Here is an 18,493-nt window from a genome sequence, read left to right as displayed (position 1 = left end):
AGGCAGCAGGAGCGGCCAAGGCAGATCCTGGCGTTCGCTGGGGGGATGCTCTGCCTGCGCCTGTCCCCGCTCTGCGGGTTTGGAAGTTTGTGACGTGCCAAAAAAAGCGGGAGACAGGACTAGAGGAAGGCTTTGGCGGTTCCTGGCCTGACTTCTGTTTGTGTCGGATTTTAAGCAAAACGTTATTTCTGTTTTTCCCCTGGGTTTTTCCAGCCCCCGTCGCCGGCGTGCGGAGGTCGAGCTCCCTCCTGTGCATCCTCACCCAGAATGAATGCACTCTTTGATATAAGATTTCCAATAAGTTTCAGAAAATTATATTAAATACTTCATTGTACCACATACTTTACAACAAAGCCAGGTGATTTTGTTCTTATCTTGATGACTGCAACCATTATTGGTAGCAGTAACAATTTCCGTGTGCTTTCGGTAACATATAGTGTCTGATGCCTAAAATATAAAGAAGCCTTTAGAGTGATAATAACTCCAGAAGATGAATAGTTATAAAAGGTAGATGGAATTGAAAGGCATTTTAATTTGTCATTATTTCAGTTCCAGAGAGCAGCTGAATAATTACACTGCCTGTGAAGAGAGAGAGTGTAATACTTTCTCTCATTACAGGATTAAATTATCTCCCTTCCCTTTCAATGTAAGTGAAAATAAAGATATCTCTGATATCTTCTGGTTTGATCATAATTTGAAAGCCCCAGAATGGCAGGTGTGACTTTGTTTCATGGGGTCAGGTGTACGGATTAATTATTTTAACGTAAAGCATAAACATTGGACTGATTTCTCAAGGTGTAAACCTGAGATCACCAGCGCTTGCTGAATGAGAAATTCCTCATCGGCCAAAAATGCGTTGGGTTGAAAACAAGGCAACTTTTTGCAGGGTTTGCTAGGCTCTTAAACAAATGTAAATTGAAGACCTAAAGAAAGTACGCTTTTTTCAAATTGTTAACATCAGTTTTCTTTCATAAAATACAAAACTGTCCTTAAAATTGCAAATCATGTTTTGAGCAGAAAGAGTTTGTTTATATATGTTTTTTTTAGAATTGAAGTTTCCTCGTTGCTTACATAAAAAATTTCTTTGGTCATTACAAAGAAAGTCACAGGTTCACCCAGGACCTGTTCGCCTACGATCTGCTTTGGGTGCTGGGTCTCTCCGCAGCTTCGGCCGCTAAAGGAGGCGGTGGGGGAGCGGGTACCGTCGGCTGGGGTGGGGGGGGGGGCGGGCGGTGAGATGCTGCCGGGGCGAGGGTGGGCACAGACCCCGAGGTACGCAGAAACCGGCTCTGACCGGGGAGGAGAGTGACAGAATTCTGCTTCATTTGTGTCTTGCAGCCTGAAGAACCAGTAGTAGTTTGTCAGTTGAGACAAGGAAAACCACCGAGGCTGCTTCTGCGGAGGGGAACTGGTCAGCAAGGAGAGGATGCTTTCTTGGACAATGATCCTGTGTGGATTCGATGATTAACATGTAACTAACCTTCGCTTTGGACAAATACATGGATTTTTTTTTTTTTTTTTTTAATTTTGTGGTGAGTTAAAATATTTCAATGGATTTTTTTACCCTTTCAAGATAATATTTATTCAGCACAGAGTCTAGAGTATGATAACTACCCTGTAAATACAGCACTTAATCATCACTCATCTTCAGAGACAGTGGAAACAAAATATTTTACTTTTTCATATTTATTCTTAGATTTCTCCCAAGAGTATAAAATTATTCTATTACATTATCCATGATAGTGATGTAATCAGTCTTCAACCAGAAATAAACATACTTTCTTCACCTTCTCCAGCATGGTTTGTGTCAACACATAAAGAGCAGCAAAAAACGAATCACGGGGATTGTATAATGGATGAATTTTTTTCCTTTCCTCTTTGTCTTCAGAGAAACAAATGGTTCACTCAGCAAAGCAAACTAAACCGAAAGCGTAAAAATCCTTTTCCTGCCGGTAGGATTCCTACAGGCTAGACGGAAGCCGTTCGCTTTATCGACTTTGCCGATGCTAACCCAAAGCCAGATGCTGCTCTGCCCGCCCGCCGTTCCCTCCGGGAGAGCTGCAGGAAGGACGGCGGCACCGGTTGCGCTTGCCGGGCCATCCCGCGCCGGTAGCACCGGCTGCGAGCGCGTTACCTGCGCACCCGTAGGGAGACGGTGGAGAGGCGGCGGGGACCGGCGACGGCGGAGAGGCCGCGTGCGGAGGCTGGTTTCAGGACACCGAGGCCGACCGTCGTGCGTCCCCGGAGCTGCCCTTGCCATGCGGCGGGCGCGGGGGCTGCGGGAGGGCGAGCCCTCGCCGGCATCCAGGCGTTCCCAGCGCTGCCGCACCGGTGAGTTTTGCACTAGGGCAGAAATCCTTCGTGCCCCGGGACGGAGGGTCCGGTGCTCCAGGAGCCGTGCCGACAGCAGACCTCCGCCGAGGCACCAGCCGGCACCGCACGGCCTCCCCAGCCGCTCGCCGTCAGAGCCCAGCGCTGCCGAGCCGCGGGTTTCTCACCGAGCTCTGGCGTTCCCCTGCCGCGTGGCAGAGGGTTGGGACCGAAGGCTTTCCCTGCAGCAGAAAACCCTCGCACGTTGCGGCCGCGTTTGCCCTGCGAGAGGCGAAGCGTTCAGCGGGGTCGGGTCTGCTGGGAGCTGGACGTGCCAGAGACCCTCCAGGTGCTGGGTGTCTCCGGCAGCCCCTCCGGGCAGGGTCCCAGCACCCATGCAGCACCGTCTTGGGGTGTGGGGGGGTCCTCGCTCACAGGGAGGAAAAAGCTAAATGGAACTGAAGGGAGCAAAACTCGACCAAAACCCAGCCTTAACTGTCCAGGAGCAAGGCTGTTTGTGCAGACCCCAGGTGGGTCCCAGTCTGCAGCAGTTCAGTGCTCGTCTGTAGGGAAGGTGTTTATTCCTCCCTGGCTTTGGGGGGAGCGGAAACAAAAGTAACTCTATGCACTGGAAAGAGGGAGCTCACAAGGATTTTAGCTTTTCTGCTGCAGTCAGCACAGAGACCAGGTTTCTTAGCTAACCCGCTGCAATGCACAGAGCTGCGATAAACACGATCCAGTTTCACGTAGGTACTACGAGCAATGCAAAACAACCCTCGCTGTGCCCCGTTACGCAAACTTGGTGAGTACACTTTGCATGCGGAGAAACCTGTCCTGTGAATGCTGCTTGAGATGAAGCACCACCTTTTTAAAGAGCTATTTGGTTGGTTTATGTATGTGCGGTAGCACAATTCTTCTGAGACTGTGGCCATTTCCCTGCTTCTGCACCTCTGAAATAACAGGCTTTGACATTTCCTTTCTGTGCACGCTCAGCTAGAGGCTCTCTTGTGTCTTTGGAAGTCAGCGGTGATGTGTACGGATCCATCGGTTCATTTGCCAGGAATCCCAGCAAAGTGCAAATCCACTTCTCCAGCATCTCAAGGAAGAGCAGTGACCTGCTGCTGCTGGCTCTGCATCGGGGAAGCTTTTAATTTAATCCACAGCTCACCGCCGTGGCCTGCAGATTTGTGAATTTTCTGCCAAGTGAAACAAATCATACATAGATGATTAACGTGTCCTCCATCCGCTTCTCTGCACCTTAATAAACCAAAGCAAAGCGTATCGCTCTGCATTTTGGTGTGGAGTAGCGCCGCGTGTTTCAGATGAGAGATGTTTGGATGTGTCACTTGGAAAACTGCGGTTGTGATGCAAATGTCATTTTATATATCCATAGAATTATTACTATTACTGTATATTTATAGTATGGTAGCCCGTAAGGTGGCAAGCTGTGTAGCGGCGGATGCTGTAGGCACGGCTCAGTAACCCTGATCTGTCTCGCTTTGAAGGAAGCATCACCCAAAGGGTTTGTAGAGCAGAGCAGTCTTGAGCGGCAGATGAGTACGTGAAATCAAGGCAGCTTCGCTGTAAACCTGTGCCGAGCCATATTTTGGGGAAAGGCCATATTTAAAGTCGTTAAGTCACAAGGCAGCACGTGCTAAGAAGTAATTGTCCTGAAGCCAGCGCTGGTACCTGCAGGACTGTCGCTACAAGCAATTCCGCTTGTAAACGAGCCCGTGGGATGAAGCGGGAGCAGGCTTTTCGTGGAGGGGACCTTGTGATGCCAGAGGAAGAACAATAGTCTTAATCTGCTGCTGACAGGGTTCCGTTTTTCATATCTTTCCCTACCGTGGGAAGAAGTTCATCTTCCGTGGCTGGCTGGAGCGGAGCGCGGGCTGCAGGCAGCTGCAGGGCTTTCCTTCGCAGTGACGTTGTTGTGTAACTGGCTGCTTAATTACCGTCTCATCTGGGACTCTGAAATCCCTCACTACCTAGCTGCTAGGGTCACCCTTTTAATGAAAACAACCTATTTTTGTTGGTAGAAATTATTCTTTTACTTTGCAAAGGCAATTAAAAGCCCAAACTGAACATATTTCTTTGTAAAAGACTCTTTCCAAATCTTGGGGAGAGAAGAGAAATAATTCTCCTAAATAAGGAGGAAGATCAATAATAAATGTTGCTCCATGAAAGCCCCTGTTATGTTGCCTGCCAGCAGTGAAGACTAAATAGACCCCTTTTAGTTGAAGAAGAAATAAGACTCCTGTGATTTGAGTTTGGGGTGGGTTTTTTTGCCGTCACGTATGAAATCCGCTGGCAAATATACTAAATAGGCAATATTCAGTGCTTGATCTTCATATGGCGTTTAATCAAAGGGACATGCTACACCTGTGTAATAGCTGGGCTAATTGATTTGACAGAACAGAGCGATCCTATTGGTCCTCTTCGTATTCGGTGAAATGAATATGAACATGAATATCATTGTGTGCGATGATAGAGGTTACGCGCAACGAGGGGCGAAGCCCCTAACTTGTTTGGTTTAGCTGTGACAGGTAGGAGAGGCACACGCAAAATTCACGTGGAATTTTAAAATTGGCCTGACTGCCTTTATCTGCTTTGAAAATCTTTTCGGCATTTTGTCCGTGCTTAGTTTAGTTTAGCTTCAGCGGCGTAGGGAAAGAGGGAGAGAAGCACCAGTCCTGTTCGAAGTTAGCATTCGACGTTTTTTAAACTCTCTGGTTTAAAAGTTTTAAGGCTTTGAAAGCGCGCGGTGGCAGGTTGTGGCCCCGGGGACACTTACAGAGCTTTGGGCACGGAACCCGGGAGAGCAGCGGGCACAGACTCAGACCAGCGCTGAGCTTTCGTTCAAATAAAGGCACAGGATGCTGTCGCGTACTCGAAGAACGCCTTGTGCTTACAAAAGGGACAAATGCAATAAGTTATGAGTGCTGCTAGTGTGCAGTCTGTCTGGAAGTGATTTTTCCCTTCACCTTGTTCCCTTACATTGCTGGGGGGAGAGTGGGAACCCCCGGAGCTCACCACAAACCCTCGTCCCTTCGGTGCTCTCACCTCTTCACTGACTCTTGCCGACTTTGTGGTGCGTGTTTAAAAAAATATTTTATACAGAAGCGGGGTAACTTATGTGCGTCCCTTTGCATGCGCTCACGCGCGCGGTACTGGCGTTGTTTTTACGTACGCTACGTTGCAGGAGCATTCAGAGGCTCCTGCACCTACAGCTTTCTCCCGTTTGAAAGCTCCTGGCAGAGCCAGCAAAACGACGTTATCCCCTGCGCTGTGCTCCGGGTCTGGGCTTTGCAGCACACCAGCCAGCAGCGTCTCATTTCCTTTTCCTCCGTACGGGGATCTAAATAGAGAAAGAACCGAGTCGGGAGAAAGATCTTTGCTCTTCTGCACGCCGGCGAGTGGCGGCAGCTCCGCTCACGGGGCACTGGGCTGCGCGGTGTGCTTGTGCCTCCGGTCCTGCGAAGGGAAAGGTCCGATTGTTTACTCTCAGGGGACAGTAAATACACCGAAGAAGCTCGATATGATTAATTTGTGCTCTCGCATCAATGCCTTTCATGTGTGGAGGAGAATGGGTTGTTCACAGATGAGTAAGCATCTCCTTAGGTTTCGTAGCTGTGGGGCTGTTTCATTTGTTGTGTTTTGGGTGATAACGTAAGACGCCAGTGTTTCTGAAGCTAAACTGCCTCTTTACAGAGAGAATGATTTACAGAAATAGGGCACATCATTCATGCGTGTGCAGCCTGACTTTTTTAAGCCTCCTCCCCTCCCCAAAATTCTTCCTTCCTCCGAGCTGCACCCAGGGTGCTGCAGAGGCGATTTTGTCAGGAGAAAAAAAAAAAAAAAAAAAATCTTCTAACTTGTGTGCTGAAGTGATCACTACAAGCTAATTGCAGCAAATTAATTACAGCACAAACACAATTTCTTTCCCTAGGCAGGTGTGTCGACAGCTCCGATGCTGCTGCCGTGAGCTGGGTTGAACCCAGCCTCTCTGATGCCCAGCCCGCACGACTCCATTTGCCCTTCTCCCCGGCTGTCCTGCTCAGCCTGGAGCTGGTGGTTTGCTCGGAGTAAGAGAAAGAACAAAGACAGAGGGCCTGTCTCTAATTCAGAAAAATCTCGATTTTTATGCTACTCTGGCTGCTTTCAGACAGTTCATCCCGTAACACTGCGGGGGGGGGGGTACAAAGATGTACGTACGCAAGAACAGGAGGGGCAGGGCTGCAGGCGAGGTTGTCCCACGCCTGGTGAGCAGGACGCACGTGAGGGAGAGCGAGATGCCCCATCGCGTCCCCCTGCTCTGCCCTGCCTCAAACCGGAGCAACTGGAGCAGCACAATATTTGCATTTGTTGCCAACGTTGTCCTGGTCCAGTCAATCAGGCTTTGGTCCCTAAATCCTCCTAATCTCTTGCTTTTCCTAAGTTCATTAGGCCTTCAAAGCAAGACATAAAAAGACAAATCTCCTAGTGGGAAGTCAGCGATCCCTGCAGAAATGCCTCCAGATTGCATGCTCTTCTCTGATGTCGAGACTAGTACACCACCCCAGGCTTAAACGCTGTGTGCAGATATATTAGAGATCTCTGAAACTGGATATAGTGCAACCATTGCATCCCCCAAGGTTACTTTAAATTGAAGGGTGAGAACGTTTGCATGTATTTTCTTCATTTAAAAAAAACCAACAACATACTCTGCATTTTTCTTGCAGAACATCTGTAAGTTACAGAATTTAATTTTGACTGTTCTGGCCAAATGTTTTCCCAGCTTAAAATTCTGTGCAGGACATTCTGTAAAGAAAGTAAATCTCAATAGTGAAGCGTCAGTCTGGTTGTGTCTTGCCACACACACACTTCTAAGGAGCGGTGCTAACTGGAATACCGCTGGCACTGGGAGACAGCTGGAAGCGTGATTATTAACACCAAAACTAATCTTTTAGGGATGTTTCCTTAGAGTCTTGTAGCACATACTAATACAGGGCTTCAGGCTCTGGTGCAAATACGTTAGGTTATGTTTCGGGAGGCGAGATGCTAACTTTCTGTAGCGTTTTATGCTCAGACATAATACAGCACAAATAATACGTGGTTTTTAACTGGCTGCTTGTGCTAAGGCAATAGAGTGCTCTGGCAACAGGGTGTAAAGTAACTCTACCCTGAGACACGCTACTTAATACAAAGAAATTAATCATGGGAGAAGAATGCTCCTAGTACGTAAGCGGTGCTTTCTCTGTTAAGTTCCTATTGCATCAACTTAATTAGCAAGCCCTGACCTTTAAAACCACCTTCCATAATCTTCACATTATGTATGTGAAAGTCTGCATTCCTCCTCCTGGCTGTGCTAGCAGCTTTCTGCACTTGTCTGGATTCATCTGAACTCCTCGGACGTGCGACCAACTGAAAGTCCTCTCCTGAGAAGCTATTGGGAACCTCCAGATCCTTTGCGGATCTTTCAGATAGGGAGGACCCAATTTGGTGGTTAAACATTCGGGATCTCGAGAGAGAGAAAGCAAATACCCACTGACATTGCAAAGTTCCCCACTTAAATTACTGCTCTGAGCTCAACTGCAAGACTTTAGGATAAATTTTCTAGTTTAATTTCTATTTCCAGTGTCACAAGAGGGAGGACGGAGCTGGTCCTGTTGACCCGGTGATGTTTATCTTCGCTAAGTGCGTTCTCGTGGCTTTAAGGAGCTGGGTCGGGAGACAGCTTCACGTCAGAGCAACGTATTGCACTTTTATACCGCTTTCTTACATGGTACTTGCACCCTAAGTCACAGGAGATCTAAAGCAAACTCTATAAAATTCCTTCTCTATATCATACCCTCATTTTCCCAGCACCTTTGTGCATCTCATAATCCTGCCAGTACTGCTACAACTCATTTCTGAGTGCAGCTGGCTTCTGCCAGGACCTAAATTCAGCAGAGGGGCTGCAGGCTGGGGCTTGCTAAAGGCACAGGGCACAACACGGTTGGCTGATGCTGAACAGTTATCCTGGACATCTCTATGTGATGGTCTTGTCCCCTTTCACCCCCGCTCTGACGTAGTGACCACAGATGGCGCGCCTTAGAAGCAAAACTCGTTAATCCCACACCATCTTTGACGGGGCTGTTATCACACACCATCTTGTGAAGGAGCACGCTTAATGCCATCAGTACCTCATGCTTGTGAGGGTCCCGAATGCACCGGAGTCCTTAATCTCCCTGGCCAGCCTCACCTGGACACCCCCCCACCACATCCCCAGCCCATTGGTCCTGGAGCTGCATTTAAACACCGTCTGTCCCCCCCACCCCAGGCAGGCTGCTCCCCAGGGAAGACACGGAGGATGCTGCGGGTACCCAGCTGCGCGGGAGGGACGGCATCGTCACAGCTGGTGGCTACAGCAGGTCCTGCCAGCGGGACCCGAGCTTAAACGCAGAGCTGGGTGAATTTTTATCAGTCTCTGGAAGAAGCCTGGCCAGGAGGACTCGATTTGCAGATACTTTCCTGGAGGCTTTGCTGATGCTGGTGCAGCAGTGACGGGGAACGGCTCGCTCGCCTCGATGGCGTGGGCTGCGTTCGCCGTGCCAGCGCTTGGAAGGGAGCAGTTTAAGCAGCATCCCCTCCGTGGGCCGCTGCTCGCTAATCGAGCCTCGTAGCCTGCTCACGGGTCTTTGACAATAGCCTTTGTCTAATATGTTTTTAATCAGTGTGTGCATTTCAATTTGCATATTAATAGCAAGGAGATGTTATTATACGCTGCTGTTGATGAGATGGTTGTCGAGCCTATCTTTCCAGTCTGAGGAAAGAAAGAAACTGCATCTATTGTGTAAAAAATGAAATTGCAGAAAACACATGTTTTAGGAGCTACCATTCTCTGCCTCTATCTTTCTTTATCTCTGCCTCTATTTTTCTCTTAATAGCTCATATGGATGCATTCATTAATCTTTTTTTTTTTCCCTTAGAACAAGGATCATTTAACCGGAGAGTAAGACAGGATTTTTGTGCCTGTTGTGACAGTGCCAAGCTAGCCTAAATATCACATTTTTGCTGGGCGTTTTTGACTTGTAAAATGGCAAAAGGTTGACCCAGTCTAGGAGTCCTTTTATTGCAGCTGACCCCAGCAGAATAATTAAAATGCCGGTAATGAACAATGGCACTGCTCGCTCTCTGGGTTTCGGCATTTCACGGCTGCTGGAGGTGTTTGGCTTCATCAGCCCGGTACCAGTGACCGGGATGCCGCAGCGGAGCCGGCTCTCACCGTCCGGCACCGGCGATGCCGGGGGACACGGGGGGGGTGCGGATGGAGCACGGCTCCAGCACGGCGTGGCAGAGGTGTGCAGGGAGGAGCGTGACGAGCGAGGGCTTGTGGAAAAGCCCAGAACAAGTCCCGAGTACAAATTCCTCGCGCTGACGGTGTTTTCCACGCCTTCGCATTGTGAGCCCGCGGAAGCGGCGACGCTCTTGTTGCAGGCCCAGCCCGAGCAAAGGGGGAATGTTTTGCTGTGTGACCGGGTGACTTAGGAGCTGAGCTCCATGGGTTTCCAGCTCGCATCCCCTGCTGCCAGCACTTAATCCCAAATCGTCCCCGTGGCTCTTCTGCAGATCACAGCGCAAGGGGATTGTTTATCTTGTTCTCTTTCTGCTTTTCCTATCCCCTTGCTTCACTCTTCCCTGCTGTTTCAGATGCGGAGACCTTCAGCACAGCCATTTCCCGGGGCTCTCCCTGCTTTCAGCTTTGGGAGGTGATTTTCTGCGCTCTGGTTTTGTGCTCCACCTTCCCACCCCAGTGTCGTGGCAGGAAAATGTCCTGCAGGCAAAAAGCCAAGACTGAAAGGGGAGAGATGAAAAAAGAAACTAGAGAAGGGGGGGAAAAAAAAAAAATCCAGAGGAAAAAGTGGATCCCCAGCAGCCTGACTCCACTAATTGCTGTCATAGCTCCCTGGCAGAGAAGGGGGCTGGAGGAAAAGCAAACCCTCTTGGCCAGCGAGCGTGGGTGGTGGGGAGCGTGCGGAGTGCTGCTGGGGAGGCAGGAGCAGCTTTAAGCCAAGTTCAGGTTTAGCATCGCTAAATTTTAAGCGTGCTCTCCTAATCTGGGATCAAAGGACACAGACAGTAAATGGTGTTTGAAAGGGAGAAGAGGGAGATACTTTTTTTGCTTTTTTTCCCCCTCTATTGCCTTCTGCCAACAAAGCTGCCCTTGCTGATCCTGATGAGGAGCAAGGGGGGGGCACCAAGCTCCCGCAGCAGGAAACAAGGTCTCCCCCCGCTCCTACCTCCTATTGCTCCGGAAAGAGTAGAGCGGAAGACGGGGAAAGCCACTGTCCGTCCTCTCCGGAGCATCCCCGTTTGCGGTGCAAAATGACGACAGCAGCAGGCGCGTGACTGAAGACTGGAATAGGCACCGCTCATGTAAACGCTACATAAATATTGAGTGACAATATTTTGAAAGAGGAATCTCTCGGCGATCTGCGAGCAGGGAGGCAGCGCAGAATTAGGGGGTTTTTTTTCAATCACAGCAGCTCCAGAAGAAAAGAAAGGCGGCTGCTGATCTGAAATCAGTCTGCAGGTTCTGCAGCCACCCACTCAGACTCTGTGGGACAAAAGGAACAGGATGAGGTAGGAAAAAAAACCCCTGTGAGCATTTGCTATAAAGAAAGTGGCTGGAGGAATGAGACCAAGCGAAGGCGTGGGATGGATGTTTCACTCCAGAGCTTCAATCCATTTATATAATCATAGTTGTTATCATAGTAAATGTAAATAACTGAATGAGTTCAAATTTAGTATTCGACAACACTGGCTCTTTGCAAGTACACACTGAATTCTTGTGGATAGCCTTTATTTCATCAATCTAACAATATTTTAAACACTCCTTTAGGCATTTAGTTAGGCCCATATTTTGTGATTTTTTTTTTTCCTCACTGCTGGAAATGAGGGCTATAGTCTCCAAAGCATAAAGCCTCCTACAAGTTCATGTGCTAAGAAATTGCTTGAATCAAAAAATGTGGCAGTTTGGCAGCTTGCCTCTTACTGCATTGCTATAGCCTGTAACAATAGCAATAATGTCATGGTGAAAATACAAAAAAAAAGCTGGTTTGCACCTTGTCAGCCCAAGGCAACAAATATCTAGGCTAATCTTAATTTATTTTTCATAGGATGTGGCAGCTCTCAACCCTGAGTGGCATCTGAGGGAGTCCTCAGAGCCACGACCCACCTCGCCGGCTCGGGAAGCATCCTTTGTCGTTGGCGCCGGCAGCGGGCTCGTCCCCTGGCAGGGGAGCGACTGCGCGGCTCCGTGGGGCACCGGTGGGGGTTCACTTGGGTGGGAGTCTGACGGGCACTTCAGTGTCCATCCGCGTTCCCACTCCGCACCTCCATGGGCGTTGGAAGTGGGACCTTTGCCACGTCGAGGGTGGGGGGTCGAGCGGCCCCGCCACATCTCAGGGTGTCTGCGGAGCAGAATCTGCTGCTCCAGCAGCCCAGGACGGCATCTCGTGGGGACGGACTACAACAGCCCCACGCTGTCCGTCCTGGCCGTGCCCAGTGCTCTGCTGGGATGGGGCTGCTCCCTTTGCCAGAGCAAAATCACAGAATCCCAGACTGGTTTGGGTTGGGAGGGACCTCAAAGATCATCTCGTTCCAACCCCCTGCCATGGGCAGGGACACCCTCCACTAGCACAGGTTGCCCAAAGCCCCATCCAACCTGGCCTTGAACACTGCCAGGGAGCCAGGAGCATCCACAACCTCTCCAGTGCCTCACCACTCCAACAGTAAAGAATTTCTTTCTAACATCTAATCTAAATCGACCCTCCTTTAGCTTAAAGCCATTCCCCCTTGTCCTGTCACTACGCTCCCTGACAAACAGTCCCTCACCAAAACGCCCACCCCACCGCGGTCTCCAGGCTCTGTGCAGGTGGGCTGTGGTGGAAGAACGCTGCTCTCTTAGGTGAGAGGAACGCCTTGGAGTTGGGAGGGGATTTTCAAAGGCCTGGAGATGGCTGGTATTCAGAAAGAGATCGGAACGAGCCTTTCCATCCAGAAAGGAAGAAATAGTGACAAGCCAGTTCGGAATAGCATCTTCTGTAACGTCCCACTCACAAGTACTTCTTAACGAGACTAGTGCTGGTCTTAAGAGACAAATGACCTCAACTCACAGCTCTGTGCCATTGATTCAACAGCTTCTCTTAATGAGGAAATGATCATCTTTGTTAGGGAATGTGGAATCTAGCAGGTGCACGGTATTAAACGATGAAAAAGCCACTTTGTTAGCGCCAGGCATACGAGGGTGCAGTGCCACTGGGCGTTTTGGTTTCGGCTGCCAGGAGGAGGCTCCTCTTTTAACAGGTACCACTGTGGCTTCTTCCTTGAGCCTGCCCTTGCAAATGATGTGAGGCACAGACTGCTGAAGTTCTTCCACTGTTTCTGCAGGTTTAAGCAGCGTGCACCTTTAGAGAGGTCTGGCCCGAGTCCCGCTTAGATCATGCATCTTTATAAATCACCAGGAGCACCTTTAAATCACCTGGAGCACTGTCTCGATCGCTTCCCCCCAATATGAGTCACTTCCTAGTGCAGATTTTTAGTCCATTAGTGCGGTGAGGCATTGAGATGAATCTCAGTAAAAAGACAATGCTAATTTAAAAAAAAAAAAAAAAACAACACCCAAACAATTTTCCCTCAGCCCCAAATTCTCCCATTCATTTTTGCCTTGATTCGGGCAGAGGGAAGGGCCGATGTTCTGCAAAATTCTGTCCGGATCCCGGCTGGAGCTTGGTGCAGCCAAACGGGTTCTGTACCCTGAGCCTGGGGCTCCTGCCCGGACTGGTCCTGGGAGGGATTTGCCCTCGTAGAGATTTATTGCACCAGGCTGCGATTGCTCAAGCCGTCAGCGGGCGCTCGCTGTGCGGTCCTGTGCAAAGCCCTGAGGACTCTGTGTGTGTTGGTGCTGCTCTGACTTCAGGATCCATCGTCTGGAACAAGACCGGAAGGCGACTGAACGACCGTCGTGTTTTGTGTTAGCACTGATGGAGTCAGGCGGTGATTTGTGGTGTGTCACTCCACTGAGTCAAATCGGAAAGGGAAAAGGGAGGACGAGAATGCTTTCTCGGCTAGCAAGAGCTAAAGCAAAGCGACTCGTAGAGGAAACCAAAATCACCAATGAGCTAAAACCTTACAGAATAGAGCTAAAAGGCGAGATGCCGTGCTCTTTTCTAGTGATTTGACTCAGTGGGCAGTGAAGCACAGTTGATAGGCAGGGCAGTATAAATCAGCAAAGTCTCTGATACAGCCCGGTGTGCACTGATGTGACCTGAAAAGCTCCTTAAGCCAAGCTATTAAATCATTTGCACGAGAAAAGCTTACAAGCCCTGCTTTACCAGTGTGAACCAGCATTTTGGTAAAACTCATCTTTATCTTGAACGTTGTCCTGAATATTACATCTATGGCCACTTAACAGTGAGCGCCTACGTGCTCTGAAAACAGGGAGGCAAAATCACAGACTTTCTGCTCTTGTAACCAACGGCCCATTTGTTTCCTTCTCCAAATATCCTGGCTTCACCCCTTCCCCAGCACTTCTTGGGTCAGCCCCTGCTGATGTTTTCTAGGCATGAGCTCTGCAGAGGGACGGTCTGGGCAGCCTGTGCACCCCTCCGTGCTCACCGGTGAGATGCTGACATGAAGCCCCCACCAGTCCCCGGGGCAGGGACTGGCCCAGAGCCCTTCCCCACCACATCCACACGCACTGAGAACAGGACACTAACACCACATAGTATCTTGCACTTCTCTAACACTTTTCTTTTGAAGAACGCTGGTGAATGAAGGCGTCCCAGCCTAGTCTGGGAGAACAGCCATCACTCCCACTCAGCAATAACACAGGTTGCCCAGAGAGCTGGTGGAGTCTCCATCCTTGGAGATAATCAAAACCCCTCTTGGCAGTCGGCTCCAGGCGGCCCAGCTGGAGCATGAGGGTTGGACAACGTGACTCCAGAGGTCCCTTCCAACCTCGACCAGTCTGTGGTGTGGCAGAGCTGGGAACTGGGTTGAGGAAGCCCTCCTGGCTTCTGCATTGGGGTGGGCTTTCTTTTGGTTTGTTTAGGAGGACAGTACGCTAACAAAATACTGCTTGATCCAAAGATGTTGCCCACAGGATCTCTGTTATTTCAGAGTTGACTTTGACCGCGGGAACTGCCCCAGTCATTTTTGGTACTGCCCTTGGAGAGAGGCAGCGATATCATCAGATGCAATGCGGTGAGTGCAGCAGAAGCGAAACAATAACAGCATCAGATGCCGAGCATTTCTCCCTGTGTAAAGCCTTGGAGCCCGGACCGTGCAGCCGCGTGAGGGCTGGTTATCGGCAGGATGGAGTGGGGTCCCTGCAGGCAGCCCTGCCGTGGGGTGGGGGATGCCCCACTCCTCACCTGCCCTGCACTGATGGTGCTGCCTGCCGCTGCATCCTGGGGCTCGGCAGGCGCGGGATGGTGAGAGCCAGCGGCAGGAAAGGCACCAGCTGGTGATTATTCACGCCTGTGGCACTGCACCCGGCTTGCGAATAGGCTGCTATGCAGAAAGCCTGCTCCTCCCGCTAATTAAAAACGCTGCGTGCGCTTCTGCAGCAGGGATGCTTCCAAAGTCCAGCTGCCTCTTCCTAGCTCCAGGTCAGATCTGTCCATGCTCTCACACTAGCTCAACCGGTAACCGGCTGGAAATGCTCCTGTGACAGATGCAGAGCGAAGGGGCTCCGCAGCAGAACGCAGAATTAAACCCAGCACAAGCCTTCCACGGCCGGGCGGCAGCAGCCACAGCGCGGCGGGTTGGTGCTGGCCGGCAGATACGCAGCCGCTCCTGGCACGCAGGTTTCTACTTCCACAATTTCTTTCTGGCTATAATTGTAGCAATTGCGATGTCTGTTTAGAGTTCCTGTTGACTTTCCCCCTCGTAATCAGTTGTATGCAGTTTAGTATTAGCGTTGTGGTAGCGATGATCTAAGGATATAGGCTAATTAAAGTTTATAGTGAAACATACTGCTTTTTTATTAGAGTAGCCAATATAGTTAGAAAATGGACAAGCTTTAGGGCACACGGATTCTGCTTTGGATCTGAAATAGAAACAAGCTTCAAGCTAGACGCAGACTGGAAAAAAATTCAGCTTCAGTTTAACATAGCTACGGCAACAAATTAGACGGTTTGGAGGAAAAAGGTTGTAAGCACCTGTAAAATTAGGTATTATAAACATCATGTATTGTTTCAAATTTGGGAGCTTTAAATGTTACAACCATCACCTATTTTCACAGCATTTGAAATAAATTTATTGGTTTGCACTGGACAGAAAATTGAAACCGTCGCTTGACAGATGTGAATTGCACACATTGTGGTTTCTGTTTTGTGGGGTTTTGTACAATCACCTCTGTTGCCATTCAGCATCGTGCGTTTTGTACGTGAGAATTCCCAATCTGGTAATTTCTGTTCTGAGAACAGGATACTTGTGTATGTCCCATTTCTAAAGTGAGCACAATCATAGATATGTATTTCAAAAGGAATGTTAAAAATAAATAATTTGAAATCTATGCTATATAGCTGGATTATTATTATTTTTTTTAAATTTATTTCAGTTATACCTTTTCTCTTGTTCACCTCGGAGGTGCTCTGGGGTGGTGCGATGCCCGTTTGGTTCACCCCGATGCCGCGTAGCCGTTCACGGTGCCTTTCCCTCTCCCACCCGCACGCCTCTGACCTTTCCTCTGTGCTTGGAACGGGAACTCCGCTTGTACCACCAGCTCTCAGGGAACACTCGGCGGGACTGACATCCAGCAGAGGAACGGTGTAGCCCGGTACGGTCGGGTGTCATAATGCCCGAGGAGACCCGGGCGGTCATTCCCTGCGTGGGGCTGGGGTCTGAGAGCAGGGAGCGATGCCCGGGGGGACGGGAGGTGCGGGGGGATGCCTGGTGCTAACCGGGGCTGGCATCTGCCCCAGACAGTTTCACCCACCAGCTCCGTGTTTGTTCACCAGCAGAGACCCCTTCTCTGGGCACCCCCCCGGCCCCCGGTTTTGCACTCGCACCCTCTCTGTGAATGTCTTCGCCCCGTGCCGGAACAGCAGAACAAAGCCTCGCCGTTCCCTCTGAACAGTTTGACGGTAGCACAGGCTGAATGAAAAGGAATTTGGAAAAAGCACATTGGTCTTTCAGCCCCGGTTCACCCACTAATGAAGGGCACCCAGCCCAGGCTCCAGTACAACCCGTTCCTGCCAACAGCTTCTTCATTTGGACCTGCGTGTCCTGCTGGGATTCAACATTCAGGCCTTACCGCAGGGTCCTTTTAATGAACCCAGCAGTCATTCGGAGGGCTAGCAGATGAAAACCATGACTAGATTACCCCGGGTGCTTTCCACGTGGGCTGCCTTGCCGAGGCACTGCCGTGGGGCACCGTCAGGTGCCGGGACCGCGACCCCAGCCCTGCGCTGCTGCTCTGTGCAGGGCGATGGTCCGGCCGGTCTGCAAACTGCGGCAGCATCCGTCCTAGCGAGTACCTGTCGCTCCCCCAATGTGTTGTATTTTAGGGGTTTGGGGTTTTGTTTTTTTTTTTTTTTTAACCTCCAGAGGGAACAGCGGCTCCGTGGGAACATCGGACGCGGCAGGAGCTGAGGTCTGTGGTGTCAGGGAGCCGCTTTCGGCCACGGCTGCAGCTGCAGCCTCGGCTTCTCCGTGGGGAGCGGGACCAGCGGCTCCTCCCAGCCGCAAGACCCCGCGCGGGGTTCGGCAGTGCCACGGCACCGGGAAGCCCCCGCCAAGGCGCAGCCGTGTGTGGGGAGCCAGCAGCGGCGCAGGCAGCTCGGTGAGTCGCCGGCTGCAGCGTTCCACTGGGAGGAGAGCCGGGAATAACAAGTGGAGCTCAGGAAATAATCCATCGCCCTCCCAGCGCTGAGGGCACTGCGGCCAATGCGCCGAGACAGCAACCCGTCTGCCCGGCCCTGCCTCCATTTGCCAGTAGCCTCCGTATATTCATGGTGAACAATAAAGTAGTATTTTAAATTCCAGAATAATGGCACTGACCCATTTCTCTCTGCATAGCAACACCAGGCTCTCAGTCCCGGGAGGGTCATTTGCAAAGGCCGCAGAGAAATTTAGGAGCGTTTTTCTCTTGGAAGCTGATCTACAGAACAGCTCCGGAGCCGTTCCCCTGTTGGCAGGCTTCAATATATGTGTTTTAAATAGTCAGCTGCTCTGTGATTTTAATATAAAGCACAAGTATTCTATTTAATTAAACACGCAGTTAAAGAATATATACAGCTTGCAGAGGGATGCTCCATGGCTCCTCTGCACCTTAACAGGTCACCAGGGTGTTGCTGTCTCCTACTTGCAGAGCAATAAGCAGGCAGGGACCGCGTGCTCGCAGGCAGATCAGGCAGCACCAGCAGCACCCTCGGGGATGGCACTAGTCCCCCCAGATGAGTCACTCTCCCTGCCACGGCGTCGGTGGGGAGCCCCGGCACAGGCGCTGCCCGCTCGCGGCCACCCACACGTCGTCCTGGTGACCTGGGCGCTGGGACGTGGTGCAGCTCCCCGGGGCTGGCACTGGCGGGAGTCAGGGAGCTGGTGATTTATGATAGAAATAAAGGGGACCTGTCTCCAAAACCTTGTCACCTGCTGTGCACCACTTCAGCAACTCTGCTTTATTACCCAGTCGGTATCCAAGTTCCTATTACAATTATTAACGTAAATATTAATGGTCTATGGAGAAACGGAATGTCAAGGGCATTTCAGACCTGTAAGGTCTGTGCAAAGGGAGGAGAAGCAAAGAGGAAAGAGCCACAGGTAGGGCAGTAAATCTGAAAGAGCCATGGAGCAACAGGGCAAGACTTCAGCACAAAAAAAGCCCGGGGGGTGGGAAGGGCTCTGCGTGCTCCCAGTGCAACAGGCACAAAGGCAGGAGCTGCAGGGGCAGCACCAGGAGAGCAGCAGCCGGAGGGAAAAGCAGTGGGGTGTGGGGGGGTCATCTAACACCTACCCCAGGCAGAGCAGGGACCGAGCCCTGGATTTTGTTGAGAGGTAGCAGCAATCCTGCACGAGGCGCACCCAGGTCAGCTAGGCTCTTTCACGTCAAAACCACTGGGATGACATTTTTGCAGGGGTAGAAGAGGGTGGCTGCACTTAGCACGAGCCGAGGCTCCTCTGCAGCTATCTGAGCTCTTGCACCCCGGGGAAT

General features: G+C 50.6%; 1 protein-coding gene across 4 annotated transcripts in view; it reads left to right on the top strand.

Annotated features, from left to right (window-relative positions):
• The window catches only part of ZMAT4 (zinc finger matrin-type 4), a 180,433-nt gene that overhangs the window by 83,281 nt on the left and 78,659 nt on the right, over window positions 1–18,493 (top strand). For 3 of the 4 annotated variants that reach the window (XM_054804757.1, XM_054804758.1, XM_054804761.1), the window contains one exon: window positions 1,339–2,331. In XM_054804757.1, coding sequence (XP_054660732.1) covers window positions 1,339–1,354 — 16 coding nt within the window. In that variant the 3' untranslated portion in view covers window positions 1,355–2,331. Of the gene's footprint in view, window positions 1–1,338; window positions 3,592–18,493 lie in introns of those variants that run through there. The other variant, XM_054804760.1, reaches the window with a different exon arrangement.

This window comes from Grus americana, chromosome 26 (assembly GCF_028858705.1).
Source record: "Grus americana isolate bGruAme1 chromosome 26, bGruAme1.mat, whole genome shotgun sequence".
NCBI lineage: Eukaryota > Metazoa > Chordata > Aves > Gruiformes > Gruidae > Grus > Grus americana.
This window is presented reverse-complemented; position numbering and strand designations above follow the sequence as displayed.